The 23,039-nt window shown below is 41.0% G+C and overlaps 1 protein-coding gene across 13 annotated transcripts; it reads right to left on the reverse strand.

The window, feature by feature from the left end:
• Positions 1-839: 839 nt before the first annotated feature.
• On the reverse strand, positions 840-23,035 carry LOC141756078 (NACHT, LRR and PYD domains-containing protein 3-like). 13 transcript variants are annotated; one of them, XM_074615549.1, is made up of 18 exons: positions 22,922-23,035; positions 22,520-22,651; positions 21,346-21,450; positions 18,623-18,727; positions 17,362-17,466; positions 16,569-16,673; positions 15,476-15,580; positions 14,995-15,099; positions 13,964-14,068; positions 12,919-13,023; positions 11,844-12,085; positions 9,843-11,198; positions 8,753-9,698; positions 7,380-7,553; positions 6,099-6,275; positions 4,041-4,214; positions 2,707-2,880; positions 840-2,289 (listed from the first exon to the last, which is right to left on the reverse strand). In XM_074615549.1, the coding sequence occupies exons 2-18, from the start codon at positions 22,618-22,620 to the stop codon at positions 2,280-2,282; spliced, it is 4,194 nt and encodes a 1,397-aa protein (XP_074471650.1). In that variant the 5' UTR covers positions 22,621-22,651; positions 22,922-23,035; the 3' UTR covers positions 840-2,279. The 13 variants fall into 13 exon arrangements, with proteins under 13 accessions (XP_074471650.1, XP_074471648.1, XP_074471646.1 ...); XM_074615547.1 differs by having other exon boundaries at positions 9,843-11,195; positions 11,850-12,085; positions 22,520-22,988; XM_074615545.1 differs by having other exon boundaries at positions 9,843-11,195; positions 22,520-22,988.
• Between the last annotated feature and the right edge of the window lie 4 nt (positions 23,036-23,039).

A 23,039-nucleotide genomic window follows, 5' to 3' on the forward strand; every position in this document is an offset into this window, starting at 1 on the left:
GTAAAGTACAAGCACCTCAAAATTGTACATAAGTACAGTATTTGAGTAAATGTACTTAGTTACTTTCCACCACTGAGTTCATGTTATATCTTCACTTTTTTTGCATTAAATCATACCGGGATGTTTGCTGAAATTGATTGGATGTGGCACCACAGCCCTACCTAGAAACATTTCCACCAGCCGCCACTGATTATGATGATGATGGAGGAGGAGGAGGAAGAGGAGGAGGAGGAGGAGGTCTGATACCAGCAGCAGCAGCTCCGTCACTGCTGCCGAGGTTTTTCACTTTATGCCCTCCGAGCATCCCCTTGTCCATGTCGGTCCTCTCCTCCTCCAGCGACGGTGTGTTTGTTTCTCTGGCTGCGATCCGCTCCAGGATGCATATCTATATTATTATTCATGCTGATGGTGCAGAACCAGCAGAACCAGCAGTTCTCTCCCAGTCTGAAGTTGGGGATCTCTCGGTTACTTCTTCTTCTCAGCTCAGAGGAGGACAACTGGGGGAAGATTTCACATTAAAAGTCACATTTTATGCTTCAGAGAATGCTTTTCCTTTAGTTTATGGTCTTGACAATAAGGTTGCTCCAGGTAGGACAGGTGCGTCTCACATGGAACCTCCCAATGAATCCACATGTACAGCAATATGTGTGGTGAATTAGCCTAATGTGGGACTTTTTGTTTCCGCATTTCAGTTTTCTGTAATATATTGTGATATGAAGCCAATATAATTAAATCCAAACCTAGTACCACTCTGCAATCCCCAGGATGTGTCCTAATCAAACCACAAAAGAAAATGCAGACATCACACTCGTAAAAGAAATGGTAGACAGTCAGCACTATCTCTGCTCAAATCTTTATTTCCTAATGTGGGACAGTCATGACTGAAATGTGGGACACTGAAAAGTCTGCTAAAAGGCTTAAATCACATCAGGAAACAATCGCATGATTGTCCGTAGTTAATCGTGATTAATCACACATTTTTTTATCTGTTCAAAATGTATCCTAAAGGGAGATTTGTCAAGTATTTAATACTCTTATCAACATGGAAGTGGGCAATATATAGTGTAGTATATATGTGTATACAGTGTATATACAGTATGTGTACAGTATATATATATATATATATGGAGGGACATCAGTCTCAATATTAACAAATGCACACTGAAGGATTCACAAATGTATTTTGTGATTTATATATAAATGACTACAAAAAAATATTTTTCACTGCACACAAAATAGTTATCGTTGTATATAAATGTATAAAAAAAAAAATCCACATAAAAAGAAGGTTCACAAATTTGTCTTCTTTTAAAGGGACTGTTTGTAAGAATCAGAATTGCTATTTAACAGCAACACCTGTGGCCGTTAAGTCAACGAAAGTCAGCGTCCTGTTGCTGGCGCTTGTGCTCGCTCTAAATAGACATGAAGGAGCATCGCTCAAAACAGTGAGGAGACACACGTCAGCTAAAAGCACAATATCACTCTATATTTCAGCTGCTTGGCAGTAATGTTAGCTGACCAGACGAAGGTCTCTCCATGAATCACTGCTGATCCTAGTGTTGGCTTTTCCTGCCTCAGCCTCTCGACCGCGGTCGGAGGGAACGGGGGAGACGCCGGAGTTTTGATCGGAGACGATAACGTTTCTCTCTGCGGAGCCCCGTCACTTCACAAGACACGGGAAACCTCTGTTGGTCTGGAGGAGCTGCAGCAGTTATTTCTGCACAAACGTCCACTGAACATTCACTAGATATTCTCAGAGCTAAACTAACTCTTCTGCAGTGTGGAGTGTGCAGCATGCACGTGAGAGGTGGAGTGAAAGAGTGAGAATGAACGCGGTTTGTGAGAGTGGGCAGGCAGGCAGGCCCAAATCTGTTTAACAGACGGGCTTCACTAGATACAACCAAGAGGTTTTGGTGCGTCCGTGTAGTTTGTGTTGGAATCTGAGTCTGAACAGCGTAGCCACACGCGAGCGCGCATGGGACACCGACCCGGATTGATTTATACGTGTAAGAAGTTACAAACAGTCCCTTTAAATAAATGTAATAGAAATCCACAAATATATGTATTTAAAAGTATTTGCAATTTTCATCAAAAACACATTTGGATGTTGTTACATTTATATACAAGCTGCTGGCCATGTGTGAACTTCACTGCAGTTGTTAAACTATCTGCAGAGTCACTCTGGGTTCACAATATCTGAATGAATAAGACAAAATAAAGTCCAGGTGGAGGCGGTTCAGTAGAAGGAGTCTTCACTCTCATTCACTCTCTGACAGAGATCATTTCCATCTGACGAGAGAAGAAGAAGAAGACAACAGAGGTCATGAATCAGTGTTTACAGAGACCAGCGGGGGTCAGCCAGCTTCCTTTCAGTTCTCATGTTAACGTATTAGAGTGAACACACTGAGTTGACAGACCTGCAAGTCTGTTTACTTTACATCTTTATTTCCTGTAGACATGAACTCAACAACAGTCGTCTTCACATCAACTCTAACACATGATCACAACGAGCTTCTGGCTGATCTGACTGGCTGACTGTTCTCTCCCTCTCTCTCTCTCTCTCTCTCTCTCTCTCTCTCTCTCCGTCTTTCTGTCCATCCTGAAGCCTCAGTCACCGTTCTCCTCTCACTTTACAGGAACCACTGGATTTGTGTTCAGTACAATACTGCTGAAACCAGCTTGGACCGACTCCGACCTTCTACTGACCTCAAAGTCTCCAGTCTACAGTTCGGACTCTCCAGAAGATCCGACAGCAGCTTCACTCCTGGATCCTGCAGCTTGTTTCCACTCAGATCCAGCTTTCTTAGATGGGAGGGGTTGGACATCAGCGCTGATGCCAGAGAAGCACAGCTGATCTCTGACAACCTGCAGTCAATCAATCTGCATACACAATAAATGAACTTTAGAAGACCACGTTCCTGCTTGAAATTTTTCAATGTTTAACGTTCCCATGAAACGTAAGGGAGTTTTATTCATTTATTTTTTATGACACAACTGTCACTGCATCCCAAAATAAATGAGTTTGAGCAGACACCTCTTATAAATGTGCTTCCACCAACACTCTGAAGATGCTAATAATTTCACTGTATGGCTAGGACTGTTTCTGAAATGATGCTCATATGCACAGGCGCAGATGGCGTTGATTCAGGGGGCTCACTGAACACCACAGAAATGCATCTTATATTATGTTTTTTATAATAACGCAGAACTAATAATTTATTGTAATGATGAATAATATCAATCTTGTTGTGTCTTCTTATTGAAAGAATAAGAAACCAACAAGATAAGTGGTCTTTTTATTGACTTATGTCCTGATAACATTGGACACTCTCTGTCTACACACTGTTAAATATGCACTTTCTGTTACGCCATGTACACAAACCACGCACCTATCAGGACGTAACCACTTATAAGATGGGTGAGTAGTACTTGCTATCTTCTGACGTTTGTGTTTTTTAAACAGAAAACAGTTTTATACTGGGATATTTACTGAAAATGACAAACAGTACAACCAACACTAGCCTATGTAAACTTTCAGGAGATCTCCCTCCAGCCAGCTGTCACCTTATTTAGGTGATTGTAGTAAAGTGAGGAGGCATCGTACATTTAAATAAAATCTAAATGGTTACTTTCTCGCCTGAAAAAACAGCTTTTTTAAGGCTTAAAAACTGCTTTTTGGCAAGTAAAGGATGACAACCATGGATGTATTAACACTGGTGACGGGCTCAGCTAAATAATGGCACTTCTGCTCTAAACAGAAGCGAGAACACAACATGACGCAGTGTGGAAACACCCTAGTTCAGATAGAGAATAAGGTGAATAGAAAAGGGTCAATTTTGCACCAAATGTCTGAATATTACCTCATTTAAATATGCACTAATATCACAGGAGCAGCTTAGTTAGGGGTGCATTTCACCATTTGAGGTGATTTGAGAATTACATGTTCCTTTTTGTCTAATATGTACAGGTTTGGCGGCCGCAAAAGCCACAACTTCCCACATCATATCTCAGCACAGAAGTTAAATAAAATGACGTCTGACCTCAGAGTCTCCAGTCTACAGTTTAGACTCTCCAGAAAATCACAGAGCAGCTTCACTCCTGGATCGTGCAGGTTGTTTCCACTCAGATCCAGCTCTCTCAGATGGGAGGGGTTGGACTTCAGAGCTGAGGCCAGAGAAGCACAGCTGATCTCTGACAAACTGCACCAACTCAATCTGCATAAAGAATAAACGATGAAGAGAAAAAATCAAGGTATAATCCAATCAGATGTGTTCTCAGGGTTTAAATGTGTAACTCAAGGGTTTCCTGCAGTATTGTGAAGCGGAGATGTAGCCTACCGCCTTGCTTGCAAACCAGCTTGTATCAGGCAAATTCATTATTAACTTTCAGGGCAAAACAGCACATGTTTAAGTTAACCTGGAGCACAATAGAGAGCTAAAGGAATGAGTCCTAAAACCCGGAAATGAGTTAGCATTTTATCACTTCCTGTTCCCTCGTCTGGAAGTCAATGGGTTTTTAATTAGATGCCTGAGATAAGGTCTGTGGTTAACACGAGCTGAAGAGAATTTAACGTTTAGTTCTACGATATAAAATACATCAATACATACCCCACTGGTGAATTTTGAAGCCTTTATGTGTCTTAAAAAAGGCAGTTGCTAACAAGCATCTAAATGAGACGACTAGACGGCATCAAGCCGACTCGTCCTCCTTTACAGCCTCGTTGTGTTTACTCACGCTCATGTGAGTGTGGTGTAGTACGTTAGCTTTTTACTTCTGGAGATTGCATTCACACTTCAAAAATCATAAAGTGCTGTTCATTTGTGGAGATTATCTTGCTGAACAAAACATGTAAGTCTCATAAATGTTTGTTTGCGACAGAGCTTATTTTCCGCAATAATCCAAAACCAAATGGAACAATCCCATCGGCTTTTTAGTGGAGGAATCCAGGACGATGCTAACTTCCTGTTGGACTACAGAAATACGTTGTCCCTGGAGCTCTCTGTAGGTTGCCGTAAAAGATCTGAAATGGATCAGGCTTTATATAGCTGTTAAACATCTGTTATAAAATGCCTTGATGAGTGTTGATCCAGATTCTTCAAGTAGTTCAGAAAAAAATACAGAAGTAAAATGCTGTCAGTAGATCAACATAGTTAATCGCAAATTAATTGCACATTTTTTATCTGTTCAAAATTAACCTTAAAGGGAGATTTATCAATTATTTAATACTCTTATCAACATGACAGTGGACAAATATGCTGCTTTATGCAAATGTATGTATATATTTATATTTATTTACAGATATTGATCCAGAAACCCTCACAGGTACTGCATTTAGCATATAACAATATGCTCCAATCATAACATGGCAAACTGCAGCCCAACAGGCAACAACAGCTGTCTGTGTGTCAGTGTGCTAACTTGACTATGACTTGCCCCAAACTGCATGTGATTATCATAAAGTGGGCATGTCTGTAAAGGGGAGACTCGTGGGTACCCATAGAACCCATTTACATTCACATATCTGGAGGTCAGAGGTCAAGGGACCCCTTTGAAAATGGCCATGCCAGTTTTTCCTCGCCAAAATTTAGCGTACGTATGGAGCGTTATTTAACCTGCTAGTATGACATGGTTGGTACCGATGGATTCCTTACGTTTTCTAGCTTTAAAACTGAGCCCGCTACAGCCTAAAAATCGCAAGTTGCTTTAATGCGTTCAGAAATTAGTAGCGTTAAAACAAATTTGCGTTAACGCATTAACTTTGACAGCCATATAAAATATACTAAACAGAAAAAAACATAAAATACTCTGGAGAAAAAAACCAGTATCAGTAATGTAAAATAATAACATTAGCAGTTAAATGACTTTAAAATACGGTTTGATTTTTTTTACTTGTATAGTATACTATACTGTATATATGATATAATATAGTATATTCATCAAGTATACAACACATCTGAAATAATAAATGTATTCATCAAAACACATGCATGCATATACACCTTCCAGTAAAGATACTGTATGATAGTGATGGCTCTAAAATGAATTATTCCTCCAATAAATTAAATAGAGTTATGGATTAAAAATGTAAGTGAACTGACCTCAGAGTCTCCAGTTTACAGTGTGGACTCTCCAGAAAGTCACAGAGCAGCTTCACTCCTGAATCCTGCAGCTTGTGATCGTAGCTCAGATCCAGCTCTCTCAGATGGGAGGGGTTGGACTTCAGAGCTGAGGCCAGAGAAGCACAGCTGATCTCTGACAACCTGCAACGACTCATTCTGCAAAAAATTATAAATGTTGTATAAACATTACCAAGTCGTAATCAACGAGCTTTGTGGAATGAAGATGTGGATCATCATAACGTCAACATTCTGCAGAAATCATCCAGATGTCACCACGACATTCATACACCTCTTCATGTCAACACAGATTAATAACATGCTGCTGATTTCCGTCACGTCTGCAATTACAGGATGAATATCAAATGAGACACGTTGGGATTAATATCTTGTACTTTTACTTTTATTCAGTATTAGGGCTGTGCATTGGCAAGAATCTGGCAATACGATACGTATCATGATACTGGGGTTACAATTCAATATATTGCGATTTTTTTTAAATCAAATTTTATTTATATTCTTTATAATATGAGTAGTAGGGCCACATTGAGGGAAAACAGAGATTTTGAGATATAATCTCCACAGCAGCTGCAGCCACAAACACACATATTAAAGCAAAGACAGCTACACAGTTTTTACACATTGCGTATTGCGCAAACACAACGGTATGTTGCTAGGCAACGCAGTGGTTGTTGATGCTCCTTTTTTGTTTTTTTGTTTGTTTGTTGTTGGTCTCACCTGTCTGAATGGCATTCTGTGAGCCTCAGTGTTTCCGCTATATTCATGCACCATCGCTGGAGAATTATGAGCCCCGCTGCTAAAATTACACCCGATCACTAATACCCTCTGCTGAGTGCAGATCTTAGCCTCCCCACACACACAGTACGGAGCAGAGAAGAGACCGGTGAAGTCAAGATAACGTTGACGTTACCGGTTACAAACGGGCTCGTGGTGAACGACAAGCTAACATGCTGACGGATTCAGTGTTTTTGTGTTTTTAGCTGAGCTGTTTTTAGCACAGGTTAAAACAGATCCGTGATGCTGTTTTGCCCTAATTGCTCAGTTCCTTTAAAACGAGTCATCTCTTTTCACTAAATACTAAATTTGAGTGATACAAAAAAACAAGCTATATCTGCGCTCAGCCAAACCCATGAAACAAATTAATTAAAGGAAATGCCACAAATGTTCAGTTAAGGACTTATATATACATATTCACACACACATGAGCTAGACAGAACAGCACCAGACAGACCGTGAACTGACCTCAGAGTCTCCAGTCTACAGTTTGGACTCTCCAGTCCAGCAGACAGTAGCTTCACTCCTGAATCCGGCAGACTGTTGTTGCTCAGGTCCAGTTCTTTTAGATGGGAGGGATCAAACTTAAGAGCTGAGGCCACAACTTCACAGTGAGTGTCTGAAAGTCCACAGTTATGAAGCCTGTGAATACAGATACATTTAAAATCTGTTATCTTGAAAGTCTACAGTCTAATAATTACAATAATGATCATTAGGAGGTGCTTTTCATACAGCAGTTGTGGACAACAAATACTATTCTCAGTGCAACATTCAAGACCCAAGTTCCACCAAAATACCCATAACTGGAATACTAGTCACAGTTCGTCACCTTCACGATGAAAATGGCTGAGCCAATCAGATTTCAACAAAAATGAGAATCAGTCCAAATTGGGAGGGGCTGCTCGTACCTCAAAATTTAAAGTATTAAGCTTGGTTTATGGTCGCCGTAGTGAAGCCGATGCGAGATGCGCGCGCCAGAAAATTACATCATCGCGGCTTTTGCGTGGTGCGCGAAGGCTCCGCAAGTTGTTGCGGCGTTTGGTTGTGCACCTCTGAATTTTTCTAATTACGCGCCGACTGCACCCGCTGCGCCTTTCATTTCAACATGGACACCTTTGAGGGAAGACTTGCCAAGCAGGTTCGCCTGTACAGATGTCTGTACAACTGTTCATTGAGAGACCACAGGGACAGTCACATGACATTAAACTCTTAGAAAGAAATAGGCAACACACTGGAGAAAAAAATATGCTTTTTCCTGCAGGCTGTGAAAGAATCTGAGATCGTTTTGTAAAAGTTAAAAAAAGGTCTCATGGAAAGAGTGGCAACCTGAGGGGAAGCACCGAATATCGGTGTTTACTACTGTTGCCAGGCAGTCTACTTTCCTTCAGAGTACCACCCGTTGACTTCTTGCTTATCAGAAGAATATTTTGTCTCTTCCCCTCCCTGTCGTTTCGGAGCACACTCCAACGAATATGCGCTGAGCATAAACACCTCTGTGCATGCTTGTAGCGCACACTCCATCTATGGAGGCCCACACCACGGTGTGGCGCACAAGTATAAACAAAGCTTAAGATTGGCCCAGTCTGACAAGTTGCTCTGTGCCGTCCATGGTTGCGAGGGCCAGGCTGGCTCACGCCCCGGCCGAGGACCATACAATAACTACTGACATCACAAATTGAAAAATAAAAACTCTATGGATGGAATGGATCGGCCGTAAGGGAGTCCTCCCCAACTTCACGATGGCCAGTTCCCTGTTTCTTTGACAGGTGCAACACGAGTTGTCTTGATGTTTGAGGAATTCTACATTGATTTATTTTGTCAATAACAATCCATGCACTTACACAGCCTTTCTGCAGTTCCTCACAGCAGGAATCAGTCTCAGTTGCCCCTCCTCTGATGTGTTGTACTTCTTCAGGTCCAACTCATCCAGAACCTCCTCTGACATCTGCAGCATGTAGGCCAGAGCTGAGCAGTCGATCCCAGAGAGTTCCTTCTGTGATCTGCTCCCTGACTTCAGGAACTCTTGGATCTCCTGATGTACTGAGTGGTCGTTCATCTCCGTCAGACAGTGGAAGATGTTGATGCTTCTGTCAGGAGAGACCTCGTCCATGTTCATCTTCTTCAGGTTATTGATGGTTCTCTGGATGGTTTCTGGACTGTTGTCTGTCTGACCCAGCAGACCTCCTAAGAGTCTCTGGTTGGACTCCAGAGAGAGACCATGAAGGAAGCGAACAAATAGGTCCAGGTGGCCATTTTTACTTTTCAGGGATTTTTCCATGGCTCTCTTCAGGAAGTCATCCAGGGATGAGACAGGCTCGTAATCATCACGACGATCTTGGTCATAATATTCATCTTGGTCATAATCATCATCACGATCATCTTGGTCGTAATCATCACGATCATCTTGGTCACAATCATCACGATCATCTTGGTCACAATCATCACGATCATCTTGGTCGTAATCATCACGATCATCTTGGTCATAATCATCACGATCATCTTGGTCGTAATCATCACGATCATCTTGGTCGTAATCATCACGATCATCTTGGTCACAATCATCACGATCATCTTGGTCAAAATCATCACGATCATCTTGGTCGTAATCATCACGATCATCTTGGTCACAATCATCACGATCATCTTGGCCATAGTCATCACGATCATCTTGGTCGTAATCATCACGATCATCTTGGCCATAGTCATCACGATCATCTTGGTCGTAATCATCACGATCATCTTGGCCATAGTCATCACGATCATCTTGGTCGTAATCATCATGATCATCTTGGCCATAGTCATCACGATCATCTTGGTCGTAATCATCACGATCATCTTGGTAACAATCATCACGATCATCTTGGTCACAATCATCACGATCATCTTGGCCATAGTCATCACGATAGTCTTGGTCATAATCATCATCATCACGTTTATAATAATGAGACGGTTTCTGGTATGAGTAAGTCTTTTTTGTCCCCAGGAAAGGCCCCAGTACCTTTATGTTCTTGTTTGTGTAACAGTGGAAGAGGTAAACTGCAGCCAGAAACTCTTGAATGCTCAGATGAACGAAGCAGTAGACAGTTTTCCTGAAGATCACACTCTCTCTTTTAAAGATCTCTGTACAAACTCCTGAGGACACCGAGGCCTCTGTGACATCAAGACCACACCGCTCCAGGTCTTCTTGGTAGAACATGATGTTTCCTTTCTCCAGCTGTTCAAACGCCAGCCTCCCCAGCTTCAGAAGAACTTCCCTGTCGGCCTCCATCAGCTCCTGTGGACTCGTCTCATGCCCCTCATCATACTTCTGCTTCTTCCTCTTTGTCTGAACCACCAGGAAGTGTGAGTACATGTCGGTCAGGGTCTTGGGCAGCTCTCCTCTCTGGTCTGTAGTGAACATGTGGTCCAGAACTGTAGCAGTGATCCAGCAGAAGACTGGGATTAGACACATGATGTGGAGGCTCCTGGATGTCTTCATGTGTGAGATGGTTCTGCTGGACAGCTCTTCATCACTGAATCTCCTCCTGAAGTACTCCTCCTTCTGGGCGTCAGTGAAGCCTCGTACTTCTGTTACCCTGTCAACAAATGCAGGAGGGATCTGATTGGCTGCTGCAGGTCGGGAAGTTATCCAGACGAGAGCTGACGGAAGCAGTTTCCCCTGGATGAGGTTTGTCAACAGCACGTTGACTGATGACTTCTGGGTGACATCAGACACAACCTCATTGTACTTGAAATTCAGTGAAGATCTGCTTTCATCCAGGCCGTCAAAGATGAACAGAACTTTACAGTCAGCGAGCTTCTCTGCTGTGACCTCCTGTAATGTTGGATGGAAAACACGGAGCAGCTTTAGAAGACTGTATTGCTTATCTCTGATCAAGTTCAGCTCCCTGAACGAAAGCGGAATCACCAGACTGACATCTTGGTTCTCCAAGCCCTCTGCCCAGTCCAGAGTGAACTTCTGCACTGAGAAGGTTTTTCCAACGCCAGCAACGCCGTTCGTCAGAACGACTCTGATGTGTTCCTGTTGGTCAGGTAAGGCTTTAAAGATGTCGTGGCACTTGATTGGAGTGTCATGGAGGGTCTTTATTTTGGAAGATGTCTCAAGCTGCCAAACCTCATGTTGGGTATTAACCTCTTCACTCTGTCCCTCTGTGATGTAGAGCTCAGTGTAGATCCTCTTGAGGAGGGTTCCACTTCCTGTTTCATCAGTTCCTTCAGTCACACATTCACATCTCCTCCTCAGACTGATCTTATGTTCATCTAAAACCTCCTGCAGACCTCTATCTGCTGAAAGAGAGAAGAAAAAATGTAAGACTAAAGAAAAATATTTTGAGAACATTAAAACAATACAAAAAAATAAAGACATGGTTTTAAATTGTATGAGTTTACTTTAATCAGCAGAAGGAGCTTAAGGTCTTTGCACACCAAATCTGTATTTTTCGTATGCGTTGTTTTAATCGGTCATCCAATAAAAATCGTTCTCACAGAAACCTTTCACACTGAGTCCGATGCGTTTTATTATTTTCTTCATTGCGAAAATTGGAAATACGATACAAAACTGAATTAATTACGTGGGTACAAGTGCTAGTCTCAAATGGGGCTAATGAATGAATGATATTAGCAAGAAGCTATCGTTTAGCTGCCTAAAGCTACTGTCTAATCTTTTCTACATCCTTTGTTTTGCAACCATCCCCGATTCCAAGCTGTTCTACAATCATCTGCCACACCCTCTTTAAATTCTGCATCTCTGTATTCTTTTGTCTTTTGATAGATGCAAAAACACACATCAAATTTCACCTGTTCAGAAAACTTTAATGACGGACGAAAGTTTCGGAGTCGGTGTGTAAACGTGATCGAAACAATGTGAGGTTGTATTTATTTTTAAACGTGCAACAATTTTGTATGAAAAATACGGCCTAGGTGTGCAAAGACCTTTACTTTGTACTGCGCTGGTCTGACTAGCTGTCTGCAGTCCAGGTCTTGTTCTGGATCTTTCTCCACACTGGGGACAGGAGGAGTCTCCTGATGAAGCAGACTGGTCCCAGTATGACGTGATGCACTGTCTGCAGAACCAGTGTCCACAGCTGGTACAGACTGGTTCTTTCGGGAAGCCCTGACACAAAGCACAGCCGGACGGCTGCTTTACCACGGAAAGTGGAGTCCTCTTCTTCTTTCTGTGGAGATGAACACATTACATTAGTGATAGCCAAACCACAGCTCACAAGTTGCATGCTGCTCTTTCCCTACATATAGACCATTTTGAAGATGATGAACACGGTGAGGGCTCACGGTGTTAGCTGGAGGCAAAACAAAGGAAAGATTGGAGGCTAACACTAGCAGTGGGCTAAAGTTACACATCTAAAATGTCATCTTGCTGTGATGTTCCGTGCCAGAATCCAGACATTTGACATACGAGGCTCTAGTGAGCTACAATATCGGTGATACGTTTCAGAGATGGAGAGTAAATGTTGCTAACCACGGCTGCGGTTAGCAGAAGGCTAAATATTAGCAGCTCTCCGTCTCTGAAACACTTATTAGATATTGTACGACTCTCTTTTTGACTGACTTTACTGAAGGATAGTTAACTATAGGCATCCAAAGATTTATACGCCCTCAATTTATCTTTACAGTGCTGCCGTTGGCCACCAGCCCGCTGGTCGGACGACTGGCTACTTCCCCCAAAAGTGGATCCCAACAAAGTTGTCCCTCATCTTGAGATAGCACTGTGCTTTCCTACACTGTGACTAGTGTGTGGATGAAGCATTAAGTTGTTAAATTTTACTCATTTAGCGACATGCTAGTTAGCTAGCTACCTTGAGTATCGGGTCGGACTCGGTAGCAGCAGATACCCAAATAGAAATGCCAATAAACTGTAACGAGACATCCGTAATGACTGAATAAAATACAAACCTCATGTAATTATAAAAGAACAGAGTTCTAGTGCAGACTATAACATTAAATAACTGAATCTTCTTCAGGTCAGTTTACAGTAGAAAGCGTCTCTTACTTTGTGTCTGAGGGTCCAGGTTCATTACTGAAGAGTAGAGGAATCCCTATAGACTGATCACTCTTCATGGACAGACAGCTGGGTACTGGAGACGCTGCTCTCTGGCTGTGGAAACAACAACACACATCATTAGTACTTGTAAAGAGCAGAGGTAACATTACAGCCCAGTCACACAGCAATACATGAAATAGTCGCGAAATTTAGTGTATTGATTTGTGTACATAGACACGAATTTCATATGTTTTTCGTGATAGTCAGCAGGACATTCGTAGGAAATCGTACGAAAAATACTTTGTTGAAAGTCCTGCTGAATGTACTGAAAAAAAAGGGAAATTCGTGTCTATATACACGAATCAAATAGATTAAATTTCACGACTATTTCACAAACTGCCGTGAAAACAATACCTTTGTTGTCAACCTGTGTTGAACAATAACACGACCATGATTTTATAAGAACAACAAATACTTGTTTCTTTTTTCATGTACTTTGTTCTATTTTATCGTTTTATTCTACTGAATTTAAAGGGCAGATCCATCTGCGTTCTTTTACAGGTTTTTCGAATGGAAACGCCCAATCAGTCGTTAGCAAAAAGCAGTGACGTAGGTTACCAAAGTAATGGCGAGGTAAAGCAGCTGTGGACGGGAGCAGCAGAAAAACGTATTTTAGCCAAAAAAATTAATGTCGGTTTAAGTGTGCGTTATATTTAGAATATTTTCACCGCTTTACCTCGCCATCAGACAGACCTTCCTGACGGGGAACTGAAGCCGTTATCTATACTCTCTTCAAAGCCACCAGACTTCATTCACAAAAACAGTAACTTTACCTCTCAGAGCACGTGAGATGCTGGTCTACTGCTGCCTCGATCGGTTAGTTTGTTTGTGTTATTGTGTGACTTTGGTGTTTTAGAGGGTTATTTTGGATTCACAAAAGTTACACAATAACACAAACTAACTAACCGATTGAGGCAACAATGGACCAGCAACTCCCGTGTTCTGAGAGGTAAAACTACTGTTTTTATCAAGGGAGTCTGGTGGCATAACTTACTTTGTGTCTGAGGGTCCAGGTTCGTTACTGAAGTGTAGAGGAATCCCTATAGACTGATCACTCTTCATGGACAGACAGCTGGGTACTGGAGACGCTGCTCTCTGGCTGTGGAAACAACAACATACAGCATTAGTACTTGTAAAGAGCAGAGGTAACATTACAGCCCAGTCACACAGCAATTCATGAAATAGTCAAGAAATTTAGTGTATTGATTTGTGTACATTGACACGAATTTCATATGTTTTTCGTGATAGTCAGCAGGACATTCGTAGGAAATCGTACGAAAAAAACGTTGTTGAAAGTCATGCTGAACGTACTGAAAAAAGGGAAATTCGTGTCTCTGTACACAAATCAATAGATTAAATTTCGTGACTATTTCACAAACTGCCATGAGACTGTGTTGAACAATAACACAACCATGATTTGATAAGAATAACAAATACTTGTTTCTTTTTTTCATGTACTTTGTTCTATTTTATCGTTTTATTCTACTGAATTTAAAGGGCGGATCCATCTGCGTTCTTTTACAGGTTTTTCGAATGGAAACGCCCAATCAGTCGTTATGAAAAAAGCAGTGACGTAGGTTACCAAAATAATGGCGAGGTAAAGCGGCTGTGGGCGGGAGCAGCAGAAAAACTTATTTTAGCCACTTAAAAAAAAAATGAATGTCGGTTTAAGTGTACGTTATATTTAGAATATTTTCCCCGCTTTACCTCGCCATCAGACAGACCTTCCTGACGGGGAACTGAAGCCGTTATCTATACTCTCTTCAAAGCCACCAGACTTCATTCACAAAAACAGTAACTTTACCTCTCAGAGCACGTGAGATGCTGGTCTACTGCTGCCTCGATCGGTTAGTTTGTTTGTGTTGTTATGTGACTTTGGTGTTTTAGAGGGTTATTTTGGATTCACAAAAGTTACACAATAACACAAACTAACTAACCGATCGAGGCAACAATGGACCAGCAACTCCCGTGTTCTGAGAGGTAAAACTACTGTTTTTGTCAAGGGAGTCTGGTGGCATAACTTACTTTGTGTCTGAGGGTCCAGGTTCGTTACTGAAGAGTAGAGGAATCCCTATAGACTGATCACTCTTCATGGACAGACAGCTGGGTACTGGAGACGCTGCTCTCTGGCTGTGGAAACAACAACATACATCATTAGTATTTGTAAAGAGCAGAGGTAACATTACAGCCCAGTCACACAGCAAGTCGTTAAATAGTCGCAAAATTTAATCAATAGATTAAATTTCGCGACTATTTCACAAACTGCTGTGAGACTGTGTTGAACAATAACACAACCATGATTTGATAAGAATAACAAATACTTCTTTCTTTTTTTCATGTAATTTGTTCCATTTTATCGTTTTATTCTACTGAATTTAAAGGGCGGATCCATCTGCGTTCTTTTACAGGTTTTTTGAATGGAAACGCCCAATCAGTCGTTATGAAAAAAGCAGTGACGTAGGTTACTAAAGTAATGGCGAGGTAAAGCGACGGTGGCATAACTTACTTTGTGTCTGAGGGTCCAGGTTCGTTACTGAAGAGTAGAGGAATCCCTATAGACTGATCACTCTTCATGGACAGACAGCTGGGTACTGGAGACGCTGCTCTCTGGCTGTGGAAACAACAACATACATCATTAGTACTTGTAAAGAGCAGAGGTAATACAAACATGATAATGATTTAATAATGACAACAAATACTTTTTCCTTCTTCTTTCTTCCTTTAGTGCTACTTTCATGTACTTTGTTCTATTTTATTCTACTGTAATTGAAATATTTGATTACATATTCTGTGTGTAGTGTGGCGGGGAAACACAGTCTCACGGCAGTTTGTGAAATAGTCACAAAATGAAATCTCTCTAAGACAACCAAACTACTTAGTTAGGTTTAGGAATAGATCAACTTGGTCAGCTTTCGCGGTTTGGGTTAAAATAACTCTGGGAGTGGCGTAACTGAAGTACGGAAGTTACATGACAAATAAATCAACATTGACTTCTGGTTTCACACGGGACATAAGCAGCAGTTTCCTGGTGAAAGTCTGGTGTTTCTTTTACCCACCCATCCAGCCCCGACCTCCTCCTTATGCAGTGTTCGCCGCTCTCTATATTTCCCGGTTCACAATTACGGGGATTACATACGAATTGATTTCGTACTGATCATCATGGAAAAAAAAGTGAAATTCGTGTCTACGTACACAAATCAAAACATTAAATTTTTGTGACTATTTCACGAACTGCTGTGCGACTGGGCTGGGAGGGAGCAACAACAGCATTTTATTGTGCAATCCTGTGCTGTATATAATGGCAATAAAGCTGAACCCTGAACCAGTTTATGGTTCAAGTAGCTCATTTAAAATAAGTTGTGTCACATCTACAGCTGTAATTTCAGTGCAGATACATGCAACATGTTTGAGTATCGGGTCGGACTCGGTAGCAGCAGATACCCAAATAGAAATGCCAATAAACTGTAATGAGACATCCGTAATGACTGAATAAAATACAAACCTCATGTAATTATAAAAGAACAGAGTTGTAGTGCAGACTATAACATTAAATAACTGAATCTTCTTCAGGTCAGTCTACAGTAGGAAGCGTCTCTTACTTTGTGTCTGAGGGTCCAGGTTCGTTACTGAAGTGTAGAGGAATCCCTATAGACTGATCACTCTTCATGGACAGACAGCTGGGTACTGGAGACGCTGCTCTCTGGCTGTGGAAACAACAACATACAGCATTAGTACTTGTAAAGAGCAGAGGTAACATTACAGCCCAGTCACACAGCAATTCATGAAATAGTCAAGAAATTTAGTGTATTGATTTGTGTACATTGACACGAATTTCATATGTTTTTCGTGATGGTCAGCAGGACATTCGTAGGAAATCGTACGAAAAATAGGTTTTTCAAATGGAAACGCCCACTCAGTCATTATGAAAAAAAGCAGTGACGTAGGTTACCAAAGTAATGGCGAGGTAAAGCGACTGTGGACGGGAGCAGCAGGAAAAAATTTTTTAGCCACTTAAAAAAAAAATCAATATCAGTTTAAGTGTGCGTTATATTTAGAATATTTTCACCGCTTTACCTCGCCATCAGACAGACCTTCCTGACGGGGAACTGAAGCCGTTATCTATACTCTCTTCAAAGCCACCAGACTTCATTCACAAAAACAGTGACTTTACCTCTCAGAGCACGTGAGATGCTGGTCTACTGCTGCCTCGATCGGTTAGTTTGTTTGTGTTGTTGTGTGACTTTGGTGTTTTAGAGGGTTATTTTGGATTCACAAAAGTTACACAAAAACACAAACTAACTAACCGATCGAGGCAACAATGGACCAGCAACTCCCGTGTTCCGAGAGGTAAAATTACTGTTTTTATCAAGGGAGTCTGGTGGCATAACTTACTTTGTGTCTGAGGGTCCAGGTTCGTTACTGAAGTGTAGAGGAATCCCTATAGACTGATCACTCTTCATGGACAGACAGCTGGGTACTGGAGACGCTGCTCTCTGGCTGTGGAAACAACAACATACATCATTAGTACTTGTAAAGAGCAGAGGTAATAAAAACATGATAATGACTTAATAATGACAACAAATACTTTTTCCTTCTTCTTTCTTCCTTTAGTGCTACTTTCATGTACTTTGTTCTATTTTATTCTACTGTAATTGAAATATTTGATTACATATTCTGTGTGTAGTGTGGCGGGGAAACACAGTCTCACGGCAGTTTGTGAAATAGTCACAAAATGAAATCTCTCTAAGACAACCAAACTACTTAGTTAGGTTTAGGAATAGATCGACTTGGTTAGGCTTATTTATTTATTTATTTAAAAAGGATCCCCATTAGCTGATACCAATGGCACCAGCTAGTCTTCTTAGGAAACAAACTACTTAGTTAGCTTTCGCAGTTTGGATTAAAATAACTCTGGGAGTGGCGTAACTGAAGTACGGAAGTTACGTGACAAAACTACTTAGTTAGGTTTAGGAAAAGCTTGCGGTTTAGAATCAAATAACTTAAGTGCTGCAACTTAAGTACGGAAATTACGTGTCAAAAATGACTTAGTAACGTTTAGGAAAAGATGGTGGTTTGGGTTAAAATAACTCCGGAAGTGCTGCAACTTAAGTACGGAAGTTACGTGACAAATAAATCAACATTGACTTCTGGTTTCACACGGGACATAAACAGCGGATTCCTGGTGAAATTGAGATTTCGTGCTGACCATAACAAATGTTTTTTTTAAATTCGTGTCTACGTACGTAAATCAAACATTAAATTTCGTGACTATTTCACGAACTGCTGTGCGGCTGGGCTGGGAGGGAGCAACAACAGCATTTTATTGTGCAATCCTGTGCTGTATATACTGTAATGGCAATAATGCTGAAACCTGAACCAGTTTATGGTTCAAGTAGTTTGTGTAAAATAAGGTGTGTCACATCTACAGTTGTAATCTCAGTGCAGACACATGCAACGTGTTTGAGATTCGGGTCGGACTCGGTAGCAGCAGATACCCAAATACAAATGCCAATAAACTGTAACGAGACATCCTTAACGACTGAATAAAATACAAACCTCATGTATTTATAAAAGAACAGAGTTGTAGTGCAGACTATAACATTAAAAAACTGAATCATCTTCAGGTCAGTTTACAGTAGAAAGCGTCTCTTACTTTGCGTCTGAGGGTCCAGGTTCGTTACTGAAGAGTAGAGGAATCCCTATAGACTGATCACTCTTCATGGACAGACAGCTGGGTACTGGAGACGCTGCTCTCTGGCTGTGGAAACAACAACACACATCATTAGTACTTGTAAAGAGCAGAGGTAACATTACAGCCCAGTCACACAGCAAGTCTTGAAATAGTCAAGAAATTTAGTCAGAGAGGTGTATACATACTGCCAGTCATGATCACAGGCGTGCACGCACGCATACACATGCTGTTATGTCCACAAAAACAGGTTATTAACTAACACTGCGTCCTAACTGGATGCGAGCGTCCGACTATCGCGCTGCATCGCGTAGTATCTGACGCTCTCTGTCCACTGAATACGTTAAATCTGCACTTCTGTTACATCATGTAAACAAACCAGGAACATATCAGCTGTGAGCTCCAGATCAGACTGGAGCTGAAGACGTAACCACCTCAAAGATGGGTTAGTAGTACTTGTTATCTTCCTATGTTCGTATTATTTTTTTATCAGAAAACACACGTTTTATTTTTTATATTTACTGGAAATAACATACGATATAGCCAAGAGCAAGTAGGTTGTTATCTAGTGATCTTCTCCAGCCAACTGCCACCTTATTATGGTTTCAGTAGTGAAATGAGGAGGTACTGGAGGCTACAGATATCTCCTCAGTAGTGAAATGAGGAGGTACTGGAGGCTACAGATAACTCCTCAGTAGTGAAATGAGGAGGTACTGGAGGCTACAGATAACTCCTAAGGCCAGCCCTGCGTCTTGCTCGTGCCGGGGTCAAAATGTGCACACAGGCATGTGCCGAGATAAAGTAAACAGGGAGTTAAACAACACATTAATCTAACAGTCTGACTGATTTCTTCATAACTATAATTTAAGTTAATAAAGACTAAATGTGGATGTTTCTCTCACCAGTTGTTGTCCCTGCTCAGCCTGCTGTAGTGTAACATTAGTCCATTGTTTTATTCCACAATACTGAACAGAATAATCCAGACAGGTAGAAAAAGTAAGATGTGAGAGGAGCACAGGATGCTTTTTACTCTCTTGGTCCTAATTGTGCTTTAATGCACCAGGTTTATAGGTCTACTTTCTCTCATTTTTTTCTATTGAGCTAGATTAAAAAAAACAAAAAACAAATAAACAGACACGCAAACGGAGCGGATCACAACGAGGCTTCTTACTGAAATATTGTAGTGACGGCTCATTTTTCCCAGAGTTTCCATAGTTGTCTCTTTGCGCTGTGTGTTCGTGTTTTATTTGAACCATTAGTGAGGTGGCTGTTATATTTTCTGACAGGTAGCTCGTAATAAAGTTTCACTAGTGAACTTTATTACATATAACTGCGAGCGTCAATGCCTGTGCTGAAAGTGTCAGTAATCAAGTTAATATTTTCATTTACATCCAGGACAACTGATCCGGTTTTCTCGACTCATTTTATCTAAACTAATCAGCCGTTCCTCTCAATATGAGTGACAGGAAAAAATAGGAACCGTGTATCCGATAGAAGTTCAGACAAAACGTCACGCCGCGCTGTGCAGCACCGTGTTGCAGTGCAGCACCGTGTTGTTGTGCAGCACCGTGTTGCTCGCAGCCAGTTAGGACACTCCAATAGAAAACAATGTAATCAAGCCCAAGTACATGTCCTAGTTGTTTCCTAAATGCAAAACTATCACTGTTTTGTGCTTTATTTTGAATTGCAGTGTTAAGTCCTTCCATTACCAAACTGAATGACCTAATATTACTAATAGCTTAGCTGTTATTTCAGTTTAGTTTTTTGTCAGGAGAGAATTCAGCTGAGGGGGCACAGTGACCTTTTTGGACGGGCTTGGACCCCCATGGCCCGCCCCTAACGCCGACGCTGAATTTAGTCTATTGATTTGTGTACATAGACACGAATTTCATATGTTTTTCGTGATGATCAGCAGGACATTCGTAGGAAATCGTACGAAAAATACGTTGTTGAAAGTCCTGCTGAACGTAATGAAAAAAAGGGAAATTCGTGTCTATGTACACGAATCAAATAGATTAAATTTCACGACTATTTCAAAAACTGCCGTGAGACTGTGTTGAACAATAACACAACCATGATTTGATAAGAATAATAAATACTTGTTTCTTTTTTTCATGTACTTTGTTCTATTTTATCGTTTTATCCTACTGAATTTAAAGGGCAGATCCATTTGCGTTCTTTTACAAGTTTTTCAAATGGAAACGCCCAATCAGTCGTTATGTAAAAAGCAATGACGTAGGTTACCAAAATAATGGCGAGGTAAAGCGGCTTTGGACGGGAGCAGCAGAAAAACGTATTTTAGCCACTTAAAAAAAAAATCAATGTCGGTTTAAGTGTGCGTTATATTTAGAATATTTTCACCGCTTTACCTCGCCATCAGACAGACCTTCCTGACGGGGAACTGAAGCCGTTATCTATACTCTCTTCAAAGCCACCAGACTTCATTCACAAAAACAGTAACTTTACCTCTCAGAACACGTGAGATGCTGGTCTACTGCTGCCTCGATCGGTTAGTTTGTTTGTGTTGTTGTGTGACTTTGGTGTTTTAGAGGGTTATTTTGGATTCACAAAAGTTACACAATAACACAAACTAACTAACCGATCGAGGCAACAATGGACCAGCAACTCCCGTGTTCTGAGAGGTAAAACTACTGTTTTTGTCAAGGGAGTCTGGTGGCATAACTTACTTTGTGTCTGAGGGTCCAGGTTCGTTACTGAAGAGTAGAGGAATCCCTATAGACTGATCACTCTTCATGGACAGACAGCTGGGTACTGGAGACGCTGCTCTCTGGCTGTGGAAACAACAACAAACATCATTAGTACTTGTAAAGAGCAGAGGTAATAAAAACATGATAATGACTTAATAATGACAACAAATACTTTTTCCTTCTTCTTTCTTCCTTTAGTGCTACTTTCATGTACTTTGTTCTATTTTATTCTACTGTAATTAAAATATTTGAATACATGTTCTGTGTGTAGTGTGGCGGGGAAACACAGTCTCACGGCAGTTCGTGAAATAGTCACAAAATGAAATCTCTCTAAGACAACCAAACTACTTAGTTAGGTTTAGGAATAGATCATCTTGGTTAGCTTTCGCGGTTTGGGTTAAAATAACTCTTGGAGTGGCGTAACTGAAGTACGGAAGTTACGTGACAAAACTTCTTAGTTAGGTTTAGGAAAAGCTTGCGGTTTAGAATCAAATAACTCTGGAAGTGCTGCAACTTAAGTACGGAAATTAGGTGTCAAAAATGACTTAGTTAGGTTTAGGAAAAGATGGTGGTTTGGGTTACAATAACTCCGGAAGTGCTGCAACTTAAGTACGGAAGTTACGTGACAAATAAATCAACATTGACTTCTGGTTTCACACGGGACATAAACAGCGGATTCCTGGTGAAATTGAGATTTCGTGCTGACCATAACGAATTTTTTTTTTAAATTCGTGTCTACGTACATAAATCAAACATTAAATTTCGTGACTATTTCACGAACTGCTGTGCGGCTGGGCTGGGAGGGAGCAACAACAGCATTTTATTGTGCAATCCTGTGCTGTATATACTGTAATGGCAATAATGCTGAAACCTGAACCAGTTTATGGTTCAAGTAGTTTGTGTAAAATAAGGTGTGTCACATCTACAGCTGTAATCTCAGTGCAGACACATGCAACGTGTTTGAGATTCGGGTCGGATTCGGTAGCAGCAGATACCCAAATAGAAATGCCAATAAACTGTAACGAGACATCCTTAACGACTGAATAAAATACAAACCTCATGTAATTATAAAAGAACAGAGTTGTAGTCCAGACTATAACATTAAATAACTGAATCTTCTTCATGTCAGTTTACAGTAGAAAGCGTCTCTTACTTTGTGTCTGAGGGTCCAGGTTCATTACTGAAGTATGGAGGTTCCTCTTTGGAAAAGTCACTCTTCACGGACAGACACTCCTCTTCCTCTGAATCACTCATCTTCTCAAGTCTGAGAGGTAAATCAGTAACACTGGAGACACATGCACAGTAAAATAAAGGCAGTTTGGAAGTATTCATTTTACCTAAGTTTAATATTTTCTAGCCATCATAATGATAAACTTTGACTCTGTTTTAAGTTTAGTAGCTGTGACGGCTCAGAAACCAGGAAAAGACGAAAGGAAACAACATTTGAAGACGTCACGTTGAGCTCTGGGACACAGGTGGCTATTTTTTATGACAGTAAAACAGACTAAACAATTAATCAGATGAATCAATAATAAGAGTAATCCCCAACACTCACCCTGCAGACGTCCTGTCTGCCTTGTGCTGCTCTGTTGAGTTTAAAATGGAGTCTGACTAACTACTTTTACTATCAATGTTCCTCCCTGTTTGCACTTCCGCCCTTTGTTTACATGGGG

The sequence above is a fragment of the Sebastes fasciatus genome, chromosome 18 (assembly GCF_043250625.1).
Source record: "Sebastes fasciatus isolate fSebFas1 chromosome 18, fSebFas1.pri, whole genome shotgun sequence".
Taxonomy (NCBI): Eukaryota; Metazoa; Chordata; class Actinopteri; order Perciformes; family Sebastidae; genus Sebastes; species Sebastes fasciatus.